We start from the raw sequence: 21,229 nt of genomic DNA on the forward strand, positions 1-21,229 counted from the left end.
AGTAATGTACAAACTTCTCGATGAAGATGGAATTTTGACAAATGACATTTAAATAATGGTTTGATTCTAATTCAATAAATTTAACCTATCTAAAGTTGCCTTCCATCAGTCACTTTCTACTCAAGATTTTTAAATTCAAGTGCTAACGTTTGATCTTGTACTAAGCATAGATATCCCTTTCCTAAATTAATAAAACTTAAGGCACCACACAATTACTAACAATTATGATTTTTCCAAAAATAATCATTGGTCAAACTTAGGCATTTTAAAACTAATAAATAAGAAAAAACCAGGTGATGTCACTGCACATGCCAAACAAATAATAAACCATGGTTGTCTGCTGAAACTGAAATAGTTTCTCTACCTGTTACTGTTCAAGAAAACATTGTTATTGTCTTTGCTCTATTTCAAGATTGTCTTTCTTCTCATTTCTTGGAACCCTGAAGGAGAGCTTTCTTCATTTTCTTTGCAGTGTGATCATCTACTAGCATAAGATGTTTCGATGAATTTTGTTCATGAAAATATATATGCGTATTTCGAGCAACAACTTGTGTACACATCTGCTTTCATGCTGCTGATCATTTGAGACTATCTGGTGATTCATATAATTTTTTTTTATTGTGTTCCCCAAGGTGTTTTTCCCGATTCCGTTCCAGTCGTCGGGTCCGAAGTTGGTTTATGGGTTGGGAAACATCGCAAACAATAATGGAGAAGAATGCAGAAAACGGCACTGGTATATCGCAGAAAATGAAGGTGAGAATTATCTGTGTTATGATCCTAGCTAGCTGAAGAGAATAAACCTTGATTTGTACGTTATGAATCAGGGAAGTAAGGAAGAAGACATGAGAAAACTATTATTCGGTTCCGTTTCAAAATCGCCAACAGAAAATGCCAGACCAAGCAGTATGGTTATTAAGGTAAGACCCCTGCAGAAAGAATTATTATATTTCGGGAAAAAAAACTCTGATTCACTCATTGAAATACAGATATTCACCCCTTTTTAATTCATTTATTGGTTCTATCAGAATTAATCATTGATCTCTTTAATTTTATATTGTAATGAAACAGAAGAAACATGGAGTTATTCCTGCACATATAGTTGCAGAAGCCATTTCAACACTCCATGGTCTGGATCTCAGGTGGTCAGGACCGATAACTCCAGCAGAAATGCAGTATGTGGAACAATATGTTATCGCGAAATATCCCGAGTATTCGAATGCCCTCGTAGAAGGTGGAGAAAAAACCGACCTTTATGATCTCTGTGTCAAAGAAAATCTCACCGAACTCCAACCCGATGATAAGCGAAAATCGCCAAGAGGGGTTGTTTCCCGAGATTCATTTACGCCTTCCCTTGGAAGCAGCCTCACAGATCTTGAAAACACGCAGCTGGAGCCATCAACATTGCTTAGCATCCTCACCAAGAAATCATCATTCCTCGGGAGCTTCATTTCGATCCCTGAAATTCAAGCACGAAACAAAGTTCTTAAACATTGCGGATTACCCGACGAGGAATACCTAGTTCTCTTTACGCAAAATTACAAGGATGCGATGATGTTGGTAGGAGAAAGTTACCCGTTTTTCAAGGGGAACTTTTATCTCACTATTATTGGAGAAGAAGCCGATAGTGTAAGGGAATTCGCAATCTACAAGGAATCAAGAGTAATCTTGGCACCAGAAACTTGGTTGAATTTGAGGATAAAGGGATCACAAATGAGCCATTACTTCCGAAGGAAATGTAAAAGCGCACCTAAGGGACTTTTCTCTTACCCTGCTGAAGTGAATGGGGCCCGACACTCGATGCATTGGATTTCAGAAGCACATCGTAACTCGTGGCACGTCTTGCTTGATGCTACCGAAGTGCCGGTAGGCGAAGAACATCTTAATCTCGCGCTCCATAGGCCAGATTTTGTGCTGTGCAGCCTTGACAACGCGAATTCTAATTCTTCCAAAGTGACCTGTCTCTTGGTTAGGAGAAAATCATTTGACATGTCGTCTTGTTCGTCCACTCAAATGCACGAGTGACAACATCACAGAAGGTTAAGAAACAACAAGTTCCGGGTATCAAACGGATTCAAGAATACATGTCTGACCCGCACAAGCTCCACTCATTGATCAGACATAAGATTGATGTCATTGGACTACTGGAAAACAGCAGATTCAGCTACATGAACACGGCATTTCATCCTCCTCGGGCCTCATCAGCCCTTGTTGTACGAGTCTAGCTAGATTAATATTTTGTCATTAATTCGAATAAAGGTTAAGATGTTAAGTTTCATCTTTCAGTAAAAACTTTTTGTTCCATGTATACATTCATGTCACTGGAGGTTGATCATTTGGCTATTTAATTCTTCTCTTTGAACAAAATTAAGTGCTATTATTCCGATTCAGCTCATTCTAAACTTTTTTCTAAATATTTGGTGCGCTTGGTTGATGGTTGGTTTTGGATCTATATTGCTTGATGCTCCATTAACCTTACGCTTTGGTTGTGCTTGGAATATTTATGAACTGATTTCAAATCCATCGACTTGCTGGAATAGATAAAATTCAAGTGAAATATTTCATAGTCATTTGAAATCCATTGTACAATTACTTTCTCAAATCAAATTCATTATTACAGGTGCAATCTTAAATAAATGGTACATTATATATAGATATAGGGATGATGTAAAGTATAAAACTATTATTTAGTCACTAAGCTTGATTTTTTTTTCTTTGAGGTTTAAGTAAAATATAATTTGATGCAATATTAATTTCAAACTCAGATGTTAAAGAAGGAATCCATATAAATTCAAGACAATATATTACATGCTTAGCTCGGTCTCACGTATCTTTATTCATTAGAATGATCAACTCTGCCTATATTTACAATAAAAAGTAAAATTTTTGTCATAAAAAAGTAATATTTTTTTATAAATGACCCAAATAGAATATTTGTCTCACAAAATTGACATGTAATACTGTCACGCATGAGTTTTTGTGAATCATATATTGTGGAAAATTTCATGACCAATTTTCAGTGTTTGTCCAGTATTAGTTTTTTACATTAGTTTGTTTGTAAAACTATTAAAAAATCGAAGATATCATGCTAGAATTGAAATTTGATAAGATAAACATTAATTTTTTTTTAAAAAATTTTGACCGAATTTACAATTGACCTGCATGAGGTATGATAGAATTAACCACGATGTTGTCTAACATTATAATGTGGTAACTTGTCTAACATTCATATACTTATTATTACGCTATTATCACATATATCCAATTACTAGTATTTAAGTAAATACAGCTTATTTATTCACTTCACTAAATTTTTTATATATATTAACATACATAACTTATTAAATAAATATATAAAGTATCGAAAATTAAAAGATAATTGATGTCAATAAAAAAAATTAAAAGATAATTAGCTAGAAATTAAATATTGGTTTAGGACCTTAGAAAACAACAGGCCTCTCCTCCTAGACGTAGGGTGAAGTTTCGAGTATGGTTTCCAAAGCTGGCTGCCATGATCTTTGTCTCGAGAATCCCTCTTCTGCTACCTTCGAACAAACACGCATCGCAAAATCTTCGACTCTCTTGGCTTCCAAACTACTGGGAAACAGGCAGAATTCCGGGAAAATCTTGGAGAAATTCAGGCTTAATACTGCTTGTTTGAAGTTCTTGGATGCCTTGTAACCCAATAATTTCATCTCCTCGACAGTCAAAACCGAGTGCAACATCTCCATGGGGAGAAGGAAATACAGCTCCCCTCCTTCGAGTTCTTCCTCCGCGCATATTCCTTGAATCCTTTGCCCGACTTTGAATTCGTGAGACTCACACAGGAACTGGCCTGGATTTTGCAGCATGATTTCCGCTGCTATCACTGGTTTCCTCGAGTAAATCATCAACTTCCCATCAAGGGTTAACACCTTAACTATACTATTACTAGAAGCCATTGATGGAGCACAAAAAAGTGCTACATTACCCATGGTTTTGTGTGGTGTGATATGTTAGATCATACACACTAGTGTGCTGCTTTATATACACACACACACACACTACTATTTTGGAGTTTAAATAATTGATTTATATTTAACATGAACCAGAATGTTTAAACTTTAAATCAGATTTGATTAACTTAATTATTATTTTATTTGTTTAAATAATTAATTAACTTTCCCAAGACAGATAATAACTAAATAAATTAATCAGTATGGGGCAGCAAAGTAATGTTGTTTAGATATATGTATTAATTATTCGAGTATATATTCATTAAATATTTGCCTTCGACTAACGACATTCAATGGGACAATCAAAATACCCTTTCATTAACCGGATTTATTATTAATTTTAAGATCGATCCAAGACAAATATTCTGTTTATTAATCTAGTGATTGATACTATTGCAATAGATCATGGTGATTGGCATATAATCAATTAGCATTAGCTGTCATCGTTCATTGATTGAGTTGGTGAAGGATTAATCCATCTCCACCAATTATACTTGTATGTACAAGTTGAAATTTATTTATAGAACTTGAGATATAAAATTTTCAGCCGCGATTCATCGAGGAGTCCTCTTCATCAACGAAGGTTGGATGATGATGGATGGTTTGATTGTACGACCTTAATGCGAGGTATTTTGAACAAACAATCGATGGATCACACCTTGACTTTTTTTATTTAATTATCTGCTAAGCACATGGTGAGTCATGGAGCAAGGTAATGGTGTGTATTATTCTATTTAGGCGCTCACCAAACTTCATATCTCTAGTGCTACATAGATAAATATCATGCAAGATTCATTGAAGAAAATTATATTTTGGGCTGGTGAGAAAGAGAATCTCAACGGGGTTTTTGTTGCCAATATGACAACTTATCCTACCTAATTTAGGTAGGAAGTATGTGTTACATTTTTGTGTTTTCCTGATATGAATTTTTTTTGGACTCGGGTTGAAAAATATTATATACATAGAGGAATGAAAGTGAAAGTTATTCATTTCTTTAAAAAAAAAATTGGAACTTAAGGACTCTGGTAAATTTATTTCTACTCGCAATCAAAGTTAAAGTGTATAATATAATCGTGATTTTTCATTTATAAATTACACAAAAGGATGGATGGATGGAATCCACCATATTTAATTACCAGTTTAAAACAATTATATATATTATTGAGGTTTGGAATGAGCGAAAACTAAAAAGAAATAATAATTGTCACTGATTTGGTAAGCCTAATCATGCTTCTTCAACTTTTTCAATTCCAAGTCTTGCCATATTGTGAGTTGTGAGTGCCTTTTTTCAACTTATTTTTTGTGGATGAAAGACTCCGAGTTATAGGAAATGCTTGGTGTGCTATCAAAGCAATGATTGATTCTTTAGCTTTAATAATCTGATGAAACTTAATGAAGGTTTAAGTGTTACTGAATAAAAAAAAAAGTGTTATTGAATTTGTTTATATTTATTATTTGCAACAAATAATTAATAAACATTAATAAAATTTAACTTTATTCCATATTAATTCAAAATACAGACGTACTATAATGAGACCAAGTCATTGTTTCAAGTTTCAACACCACTTTGTCGTTTGGGCTAATTGCACATACCACAGAGTGAAAGTCTAAAAAGGTATAAAACGCTCTAAAAAATTAATACATCTTTCGTTTTTTTTTAAATCAAAATATTTCACCCTTATATTATAAAAAAAATTAAGGCAAAAACTTGTTTGAGACGGTCTCACGAGTCGTATTTTGTGAGATAGATCTCTTATTTGGGTCATCTATGAAAAAATATTATTTTTTATGCTAAGAATATTATTTTTTATTGGCTTCGTTACGAGGATTTGTCCTACAAATTATTCTTAAGAAAACAAGGAGAACAAAAAAAAAAGCATGCCCTATATTATAAATCTAGTTAGTGAGGTTTGAGCCACATTAGAGCAAATAACTTGATTCCAACATTAAACACAACACACCTCAACACATCAATTTATTTTATTTACAGAACAATAGTAGGAACATAAACTAATGGAAAATTAAAAAACTGATTGCAATTAGTCACTCTCGACGATCGGTCAGTTTTCGACCCTTAATAGCCATTACTTGATCTTGAAATGCTTTCAGTACTTTCCTCTCAGACTTAAGTTTGTGAATGCTTTCCATTAGCAGTCTCTTATTCTTGAACGTATTACCCTTCACCTTCATGTACAAATCATGATACAAATGCTTGTCGATTTTTTCGGAATCCCGATAACTGTGTAGCAGACGACGTAACACTCGTATCTTCTTCATCCACAAGAGTGTTGAAGGTAGCCTTGCTTCTTTTGTGCCCTTTCTTTTCCCATATCCCAAGTGTCTACCTTTTCTCTTCGCTTCCATAGCTAGTCTAGCCCTTGATCTCGAGTGGATTTTCGATGGTTTATTGAGGATGAACCCGTCTTTTATCAGCTTCCTTACATTCAATCCTTCGTAATAGAAATGAGACATTAGACATATATAGCCAAATTAATGAGTTGAAACTGAGTGCGTCATGCATGATAAAATAACCTAAAATTTCTGTAGTAACAACATATACAAGAATATATTATATTTGAGGGAAGAAAGTTTGAGAGAAAAAAAAAAAAAAAAAAAGAAGGAAAACGTACTAGAATTGGCAGTGGCTATATGGATAGACTCGCTAGGATCTAACCACACTTTGTTTCTCCCACAGTTGAGAATACTCGATGCTAACCTCTTTTGTAGCCTTAGAGACACCATTTCTTTTAATGTGTTTGTTAGTTTTGTGATTTGCTAAAGGCTTTATGATGGGTTTCTTCTTATATAGAGTTGTCGACTTAACTGCATGGGTTTCATTTGAATACTATTTTGACTCCTTCAACGATATATACTCACTCAATTCATTTTATTCTTGGGGGCCAAGTTCAAGTATTGGTTACTGTCGGGTCGAAGTATATTTTTCATTTTTCTTTTATTCTTGCAGCCCAAGGTACAACTTTTTTCTTTCTTTATTTTTTTGCAGTTTAATTCAATAGCCATATCCAGATTGTTCAATTTAAACTGAAAATATTGTAATAAGCCTAAGCACCGCGGCTATTATTATCAAGAAAACAAATAGAAAACGATTTCTAGTATCTTAAAACCCCAACGTAAATGTAATATTAGGCTAAAACCGAAAATGGGGAACGGCACACGTTTATCCTATTTTTTCCCCTTTTCATTGCATGCAACAAAAGAAAATATCTAAAGATAAGAATAAAACTCGTCTGTCGTATTAAAAAAATGGAAAATATTACGCAGAAAATTTCAACCAAAATACATATGAACCACCTGGTGAAATCATTCAACCAATCCTTCTTCCTCTTTCAAGACATCGACAAATTCTTCATGATCGAACATTGCCGTAGCTGCCACAATAGGATACCAGTTTCAACAGAATGTTCACAGTCATTTGAACAATGGCTAACTTTAGTAAGGCTTCTTCCACTTGTGCTCACCATATGGAGTCATGGACTCTTGGTTGGGACGTTTTAGATTACATCTCTTGCAGACATCATTTCGATTAAAGTTCAAAAAATCGCAACTGTATGAAGGAAAAAAATTGCATATGTAAACGAATTTCACTAGCGAACATGCAAAAGTCATAGATTTGCCTCAGCAGTGATGAAAGCAAGGTGAGAAGACTAACTCAGGGCATTCCCAATCACCAGGTTTCAGCTCCCTTGGCGGACGAGGCTCTTGGCAGCGAAAGCAATTCTGTTTGCTTGCATAATTCATAAAGGAACATCTAGGGATCCAAAAAATGAGAAGCAAGCTTTGGTGAAATTATTAAATTAACTAATTTACAGATGAAAACATAAAAGGAAAATAGAACAAACATAATCAGTTTCACTAAATTAGTGGTTCGGACGCATGGTTCTAAGTACAGCTACAAAAATGTATAAACAGTTCACTAATCCGGTAGAACAAAGACAAGATATTGTTTATGGTAAGATTGGTCACATGGTTTCAACAGAGCAAGCAGTCGTAACCAAGAATAGTAAAATTGAAGCATGAAAATTGATTGTATAGAGATGAAAACATACTGAGGGCAGTTCCAATCGCCTTTTTTCATTTCGACGCTATCACGAGGAACGTGCTTCGGTCCCGTCTCTTCGCATTTTAGGCATCGTGTATTTCTTGCAAAGTTCAAAAAACTGCATCTGCAGTAAATAGATGGGAACACCATGTCACACTTACTTTATCACAGGAACAAAAGTTTTCTTAAAAACGAATCTGCTAAGGTAAGTATCACAACCACAACTACATATGGGCAAACACTAATGACAATGATTCTGAGTTGCCTAAAAGTTTCATAAGAGTGCTATAGCATGAGATAAGAGGTTTCCACTTGTTATTAGAGAAACTTATAGTCATCCGAAATAAGCATGAATGGAAAGGGAAAAGTACTTAACACACTATTAATATATGAGCACAATGGTAAGAAGTGCGTGAACATACAAGAAACACAAGCTAACTACAATCAAGGATATAAATAGCAATTTGATACAAATAGCTACCGTTGTGACCATCAGCGAAAAAGCCACAGCTTTACTCTCCAAAAGAACTAATTTTTTCTTGTAAAACACTAAAACAGATAACTCTAAATTTCTTTCTTATTCATACGGCACTCATGTCATGGAATATCAAAATTAGCTATGCCACAATATATATCTTGCGAAATTTGTGAAGTTGCATCTGATGTCGACATTGAATTGGAATCTGCTAATTGTCTAGAAAAGTGAGACATCAGGCCATCATAGAAGCATACAATAACAGATGCATACCCTACGATTGGACAAAACTTTTGAAAATGAATGCAAGGAAACTGTTTATCAATGTTATGATACAAAAATACAGACCACCTCCGCAACAACCCATGCTTTCAAGTCTAAATTCTTTAGTTCAAAACACAGTCTTTCACATCTAAAATGAACTTTATAACAAGGTGAAGTTAAGAACAGAGTGAACGGATGAAAAAATTTTAAAAATACAATACCTTCTAAAGGTTTAGATAAATTACCTTAATGCAACAAAACCACACATCAGTTCCTATAGAAATTGAACATTCTATAATAATAAACAAGTGCACCAAAGCATAAGTCTTTCACTTACTTGGTACACACCCAGTCTCCTGGTTTCATTTCAACATCATGTGAGCTTCCTCTGTCAAATGAATCGAGATTGTGTTTTTTCCGTCGAGGAGTCACGGCCACCGGTTTTGAAATATCAGGGTCGATCGGGGTATCACCAAGATCAATCAACTCTAGCAGCAATTTTTTTGCAGATGCTTCAATGATGTCTCTGCCTTGAGGCTTCATTTCTCCAGAGATAACAAGTGGATCCAGCGCATAAAATATTAGCATACGAACTATATCTACTGTACGTGGAGCTGCTTCAGAGTCATCTAGCAAAATATATGCTCGATCACATGATCCACGGAGATTGCAGGAAGCACATACCTGTCATGTCAGATGGTAAATCACCATTGCATATCCAATTTCTACATCAATCATTAACAAAGTGAACATGGTGTGAAAGCTATACGCACATCTCCTTCGTCAAGTTCTAAATATGCTCTCAATCTCTTTCCTGAATTAACAGACTTCCGGAAAACATTAGGACAACCACTTTCGACGATTGTCTGAATATCTTTTGTCGACAATGACCTGCAGTACCAAAATAGGTAGCTCAACTCATATAAATCAACTAATTTTTCTCAGTATATAGTATAGCTCACTTTCTCAGACCACACCCAGCAGTATATTCTGATTACAACAGGAATCCTCTACTTCGAAAATGAATGAAGAGAAAGTTTCTTGCATTTTTCAGTTTTACATATGCTTTTTCGATTAGGGTTCAAATGAACAAACATCAATGAGCATCAGAACTTTATTAGTATTTTTTTAGAAACTTCAACACATGCACGGCACAAAAAAGCATTCTACATCCTCCTAATTTCCTCAAATTAAATGTCATAAAACAGCACCTTGGCCTTTCAAGAGAATGTATTTAGATATTTCGTTCATTCAAAATTCAATAACTTGCCCTCTCTAGAAATCCCTGGGTCTAAACCATACGTAAAACATTAAATTGGCTAAATACAACATCAGAAAGAGACACAATTATCTGCCAAGCAATGTAAAGACTTTGCGTGGCTTGAGCTCCAGAACATCAAAGAAAGTAGGAAGGAAAAGAGAAGCAGGAAACGTGGAGAATAGGGCTTTTTTTTTTTGGGATCCCTTATTCCTCCTTTAGCACTAAAAAGAAACAAGAAAAATGAAATGCCCGTACTTGAAAATATCATATCGGGCACGCGCAAAGCTCAAGCAAGCATTCTTAAGCAGGTTGATGTCCATGTAATCGACTACTCCTTGATCATTTCCACCACTACTCTCCGACATGCCAGCTTCAAGATTGAGGTAGCCTTTTGCTTTTAATCGGTCGACAAACCTAACCCATTCAGGCCATGGGTGAGTAGAGGTTGTAGAAGGTGAATCCGCAGTGTAAGCAGAAACATTTGAACCGAGTAGCGCTGCGGAAGAACAGTAGCGATTGAAACGCGGGAAAAGAGGAAGGAAGAATTTGAGAGAACGTATCTGAGAAAAATTGCGGGAATTGCGGAACATCGTGGTTCCGAAAGAAGTAAATAGTGCTGAAGTTGCAGCCATTTGTGTGTAATTTTTCAATTCATTTGGGGTTTTGAAGAGGTTTAAAGGACACGCTCCTGGGTTGGAATGACGGGTTGAAGGGTCCGGACCGGCATTTTTAGCATATGGTCCTAGATTTTTTTTAAAAAAATAATAGAAATTAATTTGATTAAAAATAAATGTAATTAAAATTTAACTCTTGAAATCTCAACAACTAAAAAATTGTTTTTGAAAACTTGAAACCTTGAACTTGAGTAAACAGTATCATTCATTTAGGCTGCGTTTGGTCGCAGGATAAAATAAACTAATGATTAGTATGTAAATAATAAAGAAAATAATTGTCGTAGATATGTAATATATGGTAGTATGTTTGGTAAGATTTTTAAGTATAGGTGTCAAAGACAACGTTTTTACAAACTGTTGTCGATGAGCGCGTTTTTTATTACCTACGACGACGGTTTTGGTAAATTGGCGTAAAAAACCATTAAAAAACCAAAAAAAAATAATTAAAAAGAAAAAAAACAGAGGGAAGCCGAGCGGCCGAAAAACCCATTCCCCAAATTCATTCCCGCCCCGTCCAAGCTAAGGAAGAAGAAAACCCAACCCTACTCCCGTTGCTCTCTCCCTCACGTACGACAGCCTCCAGCGAGCGCCGCCCAGAACACCGGACAAGAAGCGTCGAGCTCCTGAAGTTCTTCCCCAAGCCCTTGCACCTCTTTTCTGTTGGTTGTGCGAGATTTGCGTTCGATTCAGGTTAGATTTGCGTTTGATTCTTGGTTGTTTGTCTTGTATTGAGTAAGGAATTAAGTTTATGTGGAATCGATTCTTGGTTGTTTGTCTTGTATTGAGTAAGGAATTAAGTTCTGAGAAGGTTTTTGTATCCCAGTTCTGAGATAACAAAGGTAAACGTGCTCCAGTCTTATGCTTTGTTTCTATGATTATCTGACACAGTACCTAACAAACAATATTTTCATGCGAAGACAGACGCCTGTCTCAGGGACAACATCTAAGCTTGCTAAGAGGGTGAGTAATGTTGATAGCATTATATCGATACATTTGGCTTGATAGTTTGGTTTTCGCCACTTGAATTCAGATTTTAATCCCAAATATCTGAGATTTGCAAGGGCGCTGAAACTGGTTCCTTTCTTTCGTGTATATGTGTGTAAGTTGAAAATATTTAAATTCTCCATGCAATTTAATCATGAACAATATTGAGAATGAAATTTGTGTTCCAAAATCAAAGTATGTATCCTTCTTTTTATGAATCTTAACCAACAAATAACTGTAATAACCAGCCAAAGCCATAAATTTTCACAGAGATGCATCTTGCCTTCCCTGGAACAATATTTTTGTGTTGCAATTATTTCATTGCTTAATGAATTTCCAAGTATGCAGTCCTGCCCAATTAGAGTTATTGGAGCTGTTAGTGTGTGGTGTAGGAAAGCAACTTTCTATTTTGGTCACCGAAACAGAGACTTTTATTTGTTTGATTGATTTCACACTTGTTTCAGGTAATAGCTTGTCTTGACAAAGGTGATCTTGTTGTGACTAAAGGTGACCAATATAATGTAAGGGAGCACACCAAGGAAAATGAGGTATAGAGAATGTGCTGAGTGATTGTAATGCCGTTATTCTCTTATTTATACTTTATTTATGTCATAGAATTCTACGTTTTCGGATACCTTTGGATGTGGAAATCCATTGGTTAGTGAGTGAGCACTGAATATTTCTCGTCGATAAATCCAAGTAATTTTTGGATTTCAGTATTTTTTTTCGAATTCTGTGTCAATAAGCCCCTTATAAAGTAGATAAATCCATGGCATTACCGACTCCATTGCTACAATTTGGCTATGTGAACTGCATGGAGGATATCATAATTATGTTTCTAATCACTCCTTTCAAAAAGCTCATTTCTTGGCATATTTTGGTCTATAAATCAGCGAAGTGTTTGCATCCATGAATTATGTGTTCCATAGTTTAATGATCAATGACGCTAGAGGGCTTTGGGGCTGTGTATTTGCAGCCATGGACTGTTGGAACCAAAGTTGTCGGAAAAAAAATGGGAATGTTGGGTAAAAAGTGATTGGGTTTGTGAGGCATGAATAAGGGTGATTACAGCAAAATCACAGTGAAATTTTTAATGTATCGGAAGTACTTAATATTAGATTCCTTGCTTCATATTTGAAATATCATTTAATATGATTTTAGTTTAGCATCAGAAGTACTTAATATTTTTATTCAAAAAAAAAATTAAAATTACTTTCAAATGTTTAATATTTTAAACTTGTTTTCATAAATAAGTTGCCAAAAATATTGAAGCCTGTTTATTTTACTAAATTACTTAATCAGCTAGTAATTGGAAATACTTCAACAATTTACGATGCAATATCTCTTTACCAAATTCAAAAATTCTCATAAAAAAGCTGTGATGGTATGCATATGTTTTAGAATCTTGCATGGAAATTATGTTTTGTTGTTCTTCACTTTGTCACCACTGAATTTTCCTTTTACGATCTGATTATGGAGAGGCTGGTGGCTTGAAGGACAAAAAACAGCCCACACTTTTTCAAATTCTGTTATTTGATATTCTTCATTAGGTTCTCACATTTGAGAATGTTGTGTTGATATATGGAATATTTCTTCATACAATTATTGAAGGGACTCTTATTTATTTTTATTATATCTTTTCAGGTCAAGGGAATGGATTCGATATACTAGATTTAATAAAACTTATCTCAGACGCTGTAAGTATCCCTGTAATAGCAAATAGTGGTTCTGGTGTGCCTGAACACTTCTCAGAAGTTTTCTCCAGAACAAATGCATCAGCTGCTGTTATTTTCCATCGAAAGGAGGTAACAAAGTGATTCAGTATCTATTTAAAGCACATAGCATTCCATATGTGTCAAAAAATACACAGGACAAAACAGGTAAGCTTGAAATGTTGAACCACAATGCAAGTGTTATAGCAGATAGGCTCAGTGGTGCATCAGTGGATCAATTAGTTTTTGTGCCGTATAATATCGGGTGTGTACGAATTGCAATCTCACTTTCAATCGCTTCATTTCGACAATTTATTGCATTTTATGCACTGATTATGTGTTTCTGCATAGTTTTCATTGGATCCTCGTTGTCATTGAACCTTACAAGGAGGCTATTTATTTTTTGGATTCCCTGTATCATTGTATTCGCGATGAGGAATGGAAGTATGTAGTGGAAATGTGAGTTAATATTCTTTTTTTATTAATACTTTAAATTTAGTCAATAAAAAACTCATAATAATTATTGTTATTGTACGGAGGGCCTTGAGATTGTTTAATTCAAACAAGGGAAGGAAAGGCAGGAAAAATGCTTTGTGGGAAGTGGTAAAGGTATGTGTAATTATGTTAAACAGTAACTTTAATGCTTATATTTTTAATTAACCATTTGTTTCTAATTACCATAGGCTCCTCGACAACCAGATGCAAAACAATGTGGTTAATATGTGATGAGATTTATGAGACAAATTATTGAAGAAATTGCAACTATCGAGAGAGATTCACTACGATCAATAGTAAAATTATATTGCTTCTTTGAAAATTTACATCATCGATTTCAACATTTTGAAAATTCAGTAATTATTGTTTTTTTAGTAACATAATTTGTATGTGTGTTCACAGTTCACAAAATCGGAGTACTCTGGAAGAAATCGATGAGGGGCGTTCTGAGTTGGCAGAATGTATACATGATCATATTTATGAGTAGGTATGGAACGCTTCCCTCCATAATTCTATGTTTCTCTTTTTATTTCACAATTGTTTGATATAAATGAATGAACATTTGCAAAGTTTGAAAATTATAACTCCTCCATTTCCAGGGAATTGCTGTTGTTGTGCTGTTGAGACATTTCGGATATTTTTGTTGGTAAGTACTAAATAACTGCATCTTCAGTCATTTGCCGAGGATATACCCCGTGTATGTGTAGATATGGTGTGATACTTGATTGATAGATTTTGTTTGGAATGATCGAGCTTGGCCGGCTCTGCATGCGATTTGTTTTATGTTTGAATCGATGGACTTCATTTTCGAGTATACAGTTGTTATGTTGTTTTGATTTTTTTCGGGATGTCCTATTTACGGGAAGGTCATGTCGAAATTTCTAGAAAAGTAAATCAAAATATTTATACCATTATGAAATCCTTCTTTATGTTCCTGAATTAAAACCTAACCAAATATGTTTGATATATCCCTTTTGATAATGATTTGATGCTTTCCCCTGGAGACTTCATTTTCGAGTATACAGTTGTTATGTTGTTTTTGCTAGCAACCGCGAGATAGTGCATGGAAATCTATGTGTTTTTGTTTTTGCATCAGCTGTTTTTGTTTTGTTTTTGAGCTCAGTTAAATATTCGAAAAAATATAACCATGGTTTTTGTTTTTCAAAACATGATAGGTTCGAAATGATAAACACTTTGCAGCTTCGGTAGACGGAGAAAGAAAGCTTCATAAAAATATGCACCTTCAGTTATATCTAGTGTTTTTGGTGTTGTAGACTTATTTTCAATCAAATATTATGGATTATGGTACGTTGATGTGGTCACAATTTATGTTTTACTTTTGGACTGAATTGTGTGAGGATGATTGTATGCTTTTAGTTTTTATTAGTTCTAATTTCAGGATTTTTTAATTTGTGTTTTTATATAATTATTAATTAATTAGTTCATTGTACATAAAATGTGAAAAACAACCGTTTTTACAAATTTAACGACAACAATTATAAAATGATGCAAAATTAATTTGTAATCAAGGTCAAAGATATACAACAACGGTTTTCATTCGTTGCATAAATGTTGTTGTAAAACACAAACAACAACGTTTTTTATCCATTGTCAAAATGTTGTTGTAATTTCAGAACAACAACGTTTTTAATTTGTTGCAAAATCGTTGTCGTAGCTCATATAACACAACGGTTTGTAAGCGTTGTAAAACCGTTGTCATATCTCATATTACACAACATTTAAAAAACAATGCAAAACCGTTGTCTTTGTTATCTAAGACAACGGATGTTATCCGTTGTCGTTGTCCTGGTTTTTAACCACACTGCTTACAACATCAGTTTTTCATCCTAAAAGACAACATATAAAATCTGTTGTCATTTAGCGTTTTTCTTCTAGTGAATCAAATTAACTCGAAGAAAGTAGTAGTAATAGGAAATTTTCTACAATCATATAATAATTGACTTCGTTGAGATAGAGTTATTTTAATTAATTTGCATGCCAACTAGAAAGAAGATAATCTAACGATGGATCATAAATAATAGTGAAAGCAAATGGGAAAAGATCGACGAAGCATGTATATAGTAGATCGTTCCTTTAAAGGTGAGGGCAAAAGGTGAGCAAATAGGCGGCGGCGGCGCAAGTTGCCGATGCTGGTGGGATCATCGTAGGCGTAAGAGTAAGCGTTGGGGCACGCAGCCTTGAAAATCCTGGAATACTGGGTGGGCTTGCACGACTGTGGGCTTCCGAAACTGCCTGTGCAGCAATACCTAGGCGAGTTGAAGGCGTAGCACGCGCTCTTGCACGCCACCACTCTCTTCTTGTTGCGGGACCGCACTTGAAGCCCCATCGGGCACCTCGTGTTTAGGTCGCTGATGCATCCAGCATAGCTGCATTTCCCTGCATCCCATCCAAACATATAGTTATGCAATCCGGCAAGCCTTTTTTTAAGAATTGGACGATGAATATTTAAATTAATTAAAGAAAATAAAAATTGTGAATTGTTAACAAAATATTCTAAAGATAAATTACAGAAAATCAAAATGTACTATAAATTTAGTCCCTATGACATAAAATTCTAGTTTGAAACCCCCAATTTTAAAATGATTAAAAATATCTTTGTTTTTATAATTGGACGAGAAATAGTACGAGAATTGAAGTAAAATGATTTCAAACATATAATTTATTGTTATTGTGTAATTAAATGTTTAGGGAGATAATTTGACTAAAATATTATGGATCCGAACATATGCTCAAAATTAAATACTTAGAGAGCTTATTCCAATAACTTGGAATATTTACAAAAAGAGCTAACCAAAGTTAGACATGAAGCAAAGAGGGCCACATCCGAAACCTAAGATAAACTTATGATTCAAAGTAATAAATTCTTAGAAATAGTCACCGATTCCTTGAAACTTTCCGGAGATCTTAGAGAGATCCAACAGACAATACAAAACTATGATAATCAGTTATAAAATGAACCACAAAATTGAGGAAATCATTGAAAAACAAAAATAAATTCTTAGAATATTAAAAGATATTCAAACAAGAATCCAAATTCTAAAACAACAACCAAGTCTTAGTAAGAATATTTCGGAAAGAAGGTTATCATCAACATTTGGTAATGATCCCTTATTACACCAAAGAATAAAGGCCAAGATAATGTAAACACATTTAACCGACGGAGAAAAAATGATCAATATGATTAAAACTGTCTAAGAAAAGAAATTAAGATGATGAAAACTATAGAAATGAATGGTCTAGAATCCTTTATGAATCTCAAGGTCGTGGATCTCAAAATGAATACAACAGGGGGATGAACCTCTATCAATAACTCAGTCATTTTCTCATTAATCACCAAGAGAAAGTGTGAGATCTCATAATACATATATGAGAGGACCCCAAACAAAATTTCAAATAAGTGGAGAAGCACACACAACGGGGACAAAGTCAAGGTGAAATCAGATTCTCTAGCAGACTGGTCTTATAGAAAAAGAAGACAATCATCGCAACAAGGAAAATTGAATATCTTGGAATAGAAATCGATGAGTTGTGAATAATTCTGAAAGGACACATTGTTGAAAAAGGTGCCAAAAAACTCAAAGAAGAGAATAACTTCAAAGCTTTTTAGAAATTGTTAGCTTTGCTGGAATGTCATAAAAATTCTAGTAAAACAAAGGAAAGTGTTATTTCCATTCCTAAAATATTATGCAAGATTCATATGGACAGAACAACATACAAAAGATTAATCCAATTAAAAGAGATTCGCAAAAATCTCCTGAAAATGACTATTTATCAAGATGAAAATGAGCTGCTATTATATACATATGTCAGTAATCATTGGTGAGAAACAGTTCTTACAAAGCTCGCATCAGAAGGAGAACCATGCATGTATTGCGAGTAGTAAGATGACCTATCAACGAAAATGAATTTAATGCAGTAAAAAAAACTTTTTAAAAATTGATATTATTTTTTCTTGCATATAAATTTACCTTAAATTTTGATAATAAACATGTAAAATATTTTTTGAAAAATAGAATTTAATTTAAACCCGAAAATGCTAGATTATTGAGCTGGTAATCTTTGTGTCAAAATTATATTTTGATACAGTTATTATTAAATCTCATGAAATTAATCTTGCAGCTTTCTTAACAAATTGAGAGGTTTTCGAGTATAGGACTTTATACCTAAAACAAGGGATTCAAATACTCATAGCATAAGTGCTAAGTCAGAATCATCTTTAGATGAGTCGACCAAAGCAAAAATGAAAATTCTGGATCCTTATCTTGAGCCTTCAAGTCAACCCTTCACTTCGGAGATTAAAAAAAGAGCGATCAACCTTAGACCTCAAACTGACAAGAGAAAATCTAATGTTGTTACTGACAAGTTTATAGTTTCTTCATTTCAAATATAACAACAGAACATGGAGAAATTGAAAAAAAGAATATGTATCAACACAACCACAATCCGAGTTAATATAATATGAAAATATCATAGTATATAGATGAAACCAAATTTATATCCCAAAAAGGTAAAAACATTGTATGAATTTGGGGCTCTTACCTCAGTTATATTACATCACCTAGCTTCCCAAATATTTAGCACTACCAAAATGAATCCGCGAAATTCTTCATGAAACAAGCACGAATAATTATTATTTGTCAAGAAGAGATAATATTCTGGAACTTTATTTTTTTAGTGCAGCACCATAACCAGCCAGGAAAGGCTCGCATTAAGTCTTTCACTTCATCAAGTTGAGAAGATCGGACATGAACATTTAGAAGTCCATCAAGGATCTTCCGAAGAATGCAACAACTCTTGTTTCATCACTCACTTAAAACGACATCTTCATTAGAAGAGTATGGGGATTATACGTGTGTCTCACATATATGGACAAATTCAAATTTCTATTTAAGTTTTATCAAAATTCTGTAAATGGATATTTTTTTGTTAATTGTCATGACAATAAAAACTACAAGATTTGCAGAAAAAATATTTAAAAAGAAAAGAGATTTTATGTAGAACAACAAGTTGACATGTAGTAAAGAAACTCGTCGGAAATTCTGAAATATGACTCATGTCGGAAGATGGTAAAAAAATATATGTCAATAATGCTCAAACCAAAAAGAGCTAGAATTAGGGAAAGGTTTTCGGCCCAGATCTGACCGAAAACATAATGCGGAGACAAGTCTAAGTGGTGAAGGTCCACGCAAGTCATGTTTCCCCGGGCTCCATACAAAAACAAAAGATTCACCGACAAAAGTAAAGAAGACATGTGATCCAACAACTCCATTACTGGTGGATGAACCACTCAACCATCACAACATGACAAACTACTAACTAGTGGTTCACCAACTAAAAGATGTTGTTGGCCACAACTGGCAAAGCAATTCACAAATTTGAAGTCCAGATTTCAAATCCACCAATAATTCTATATATATCAAGACAGGAGAAAGATGATAGTATCATTCAACCTCTTCATTTATCTTTCAATATAAAATTTATAATATTTTCAGTTTATATGTGTTGTAATTCCAGCTACCATAAGTAGCTAAACAAGTTTCTCCTCTTCTATAGAAAGTTATTATTTAATAATATGTTGTGTGTTTGAATAAAAGAACCAAAACTTACTGTTTTTCTCACTTATTATTTTTAAATTAAACTTCTTTACTATACACTCTAAGATAAGAAACGATACAATGTTGTGATAAGTATTGTTGAAAAGGTCTACATCAGGAACCATATTTTACAACTATGTGGTTAAGTTGTGATGAACGGTCATTAAAATTTGGTGGAAAAAACCCGAGGGCATTCCAATAAAAAGGATATATATATATATATATATATATTTGAAATTTTTTAAAATAAAACATAGAATTTAAACTAAATTTTAATGAACAAATGAGTAATCTAAATAAAATAGGATGTGGATATTTATTTGAAATTTACGCTAAAAGTTAATCGGAATTTAAATTTTCTCATTAAATCAATTACTGTTAATTTTTTTTCTAAAAAGAATTCTATAAAATTCAATTTTTTTAAAAAAATGAATAATAATTAGAAAAAGTCATCGAGAAGTTGGTCTCAGACCTGATCCCCGGTGGGGCGTTAGAGAAATGGCAAGATTATACCCATCAACCAAGCTGACGTCATAGAAGTCCTGTTCTTTCCCGAGGGTGATCTCAGCAAGGGTAGCCGGTGGTGTCCCACCAAGCCCATTACAGAACATGGATCCGCCGCAGTCACCGGTGGCGCAGCGGCCGCGGCCGACCGAGTTGAAAGAACAGCCGTGGCGGCCCCACACGCGACCCGACCACCCATCTGGGAGCTCGAGAGTGTAGGAGCTGTTAGACAGCAGCTTAAATCCACCCCCCTTCTCTAAAATTTGTCTTCCGGCACTCGGTTGGATGCCCGGCCAGACAGTGTGGCTGCATTTGTTGTGCAGAGTCATCGTTGTCCCTGAAGCCTCTACTGCATCAAATAAAGAACTAAAATCAGAACACTACCGAATTTTTTTACAGAGAAACATAAATATGGTCGGGTTTTCCAGACATGAACATGGTGCGTGATTCTTTTGAAACACACAAAAGAAGAAAACTTGGATGTGTCACAAGGAAATGTAGGTAGATACCCGAAATGTGGAGAGCGAGGAGGGTGACAAAAACCAAAGGAATGAGATGTCTGAGTGCATCCATGGCTGAGAGGAAGGTGGCGGCCAGCAAGCAAGGATATAATATAATATAAAACAAAAAATATGGAGGTAATGAAGTAGTATTTGGTAAGAATAAGATATAGGACACGACGTTTTCTGTTTATTTTTTTGAAGTTAACTATGAGGGGAGCAACAATAAATTAATATATAACTAATAAAGTTTTTTTTTTTGTTTTTTGAAATATATAGAAAGTCATTATCATCATATTTTATAGTATAGTATATTGAACTATTTTTTGTTAATTTGATCACCATGTTTCATATTTTTCATTTAAAATATCATGACAAAATTTAAAATGATCATATTTATTTTAATCCTATTGGATATAGTATGAGATGTTTTTTTATGAATAACTAAAAAAAAGAGTGGTAATGTCCGTGCTTGCAACTCTGTATGTTTCCAAATCCCGATTAGGATTCAAAAAAAAAATGAAAATCCCAATTATAAAACATAAATGATCAATATCATGAGTGATTCATTTAGAATTTATAAATCACGAGCTCTGTTAATAAATTTGAAAAATTTCAGAAAACAAATTCTATTTTTTTCTTATTTGTGCAAAAAGAAAATCCAAAAATTCCATGAAATTTGATGCATATTTT

At 34.1% G+C, this 21,229-nt stretch overlaps 3 protein-coding genes and 1 pseudogene across 3 annotated transcripts; 1 reads left to right on the top strand and 3 right to left on the bottom strand.

The window, feature by feature from the left end:
• The first annotated feature begins 316 nt into the window (after positions 1-316).
• On the top strand, positions 317-2,208 carry LOC142556749 (uncharacterized). Its single transcript, XM_075668231.1, has 3 exons — positions 317-753; positions 825-917; positions 1,069-2,208. The coding sequence occupies exons 1-3, from the start codon at positions 679-681 to the stop codon at positions 2,020-2,022; spliced, it is 1,122 nt and encodes a 373-aa protein (XP_075524346.1). The 5' UTR covers positions 317-678; the 3' UTR covers positions 2,023-2,208.
• A 3,703-nt stretch (positions 2,209-5,911) lies between these two features.
• LOC142556126 (large ribosomal subunit protein eL19z-like) lies at positions 5,912-6,953 on the bottom strand. The gene is made up of 2 exons (XM_075667401.1): positions 6,623-6,953; positions 5,912-6,442 (listed from the first exon to the last, which is right to left on the bottom strand). The coding sequence occupies exons 1-2, from the start codon at positions 6,732-6,734 to the stop codon at positions 6,036-6,038; spliced, it is 519 nt and encodes a 172-aa protein (XP_075523516.1). The 5' UTR covers positions 6,735-6,953; the 3' UTR covers positions 5,912-6,035.
• A 117-nt stretch (positions 6,954-7,070) lies between these two features.
• Positions 7,071-10,755, bottom strand: LOC142556125 (zinc finger protein VAR3, chloroplastic). Its single transcript, XM_075667399.1, has 6 exons — positions 10,308-10,755; positions 9,565-9,682; positions 9,129-9,475; positions 8,060-8,176; positions 7,663-7,761; positions 7,071-7,557 (listed from the first exon to the last, which is right to left on the bottom strand). The coding sequence occupies exons 1-6, from the start codon at positions 10,682-10,684 to the stop codon at positions 7,443-7,445; spliced, it is 1,173 nt and encodes a 390-aa protein (XP_075523514.1). The 5' UTR covers positions 10,685-10,755; the 3' UTR covers positions 7,071-7,442.
• Positions 10,756-15,843: 5,088 nt separating this feature from the next.
• Positions 15,844-20,721, bottom strand: LOC142556128 (thaumatin-like protein; annotated as a pseudogene).
• Positions 20,722-21,229: the final 508 nt, after the last annotated feature.

The sequence above is a fragment of the Primulina tabacum genome, chromosome 9 (genome assembly GCF_025594145.1).
Source record: "Primulina tabacum isolate GXHZ01 chromosome 9, ASM2559414v2, whole genome shotgun sequence".
Taxonomy (NCBI): Eukaryota; Viridiplantae; Streptophyta; class Magnoliopsida; order Lamiales; family Gesneriaceae; genus Primulina; species Primulina tabacum.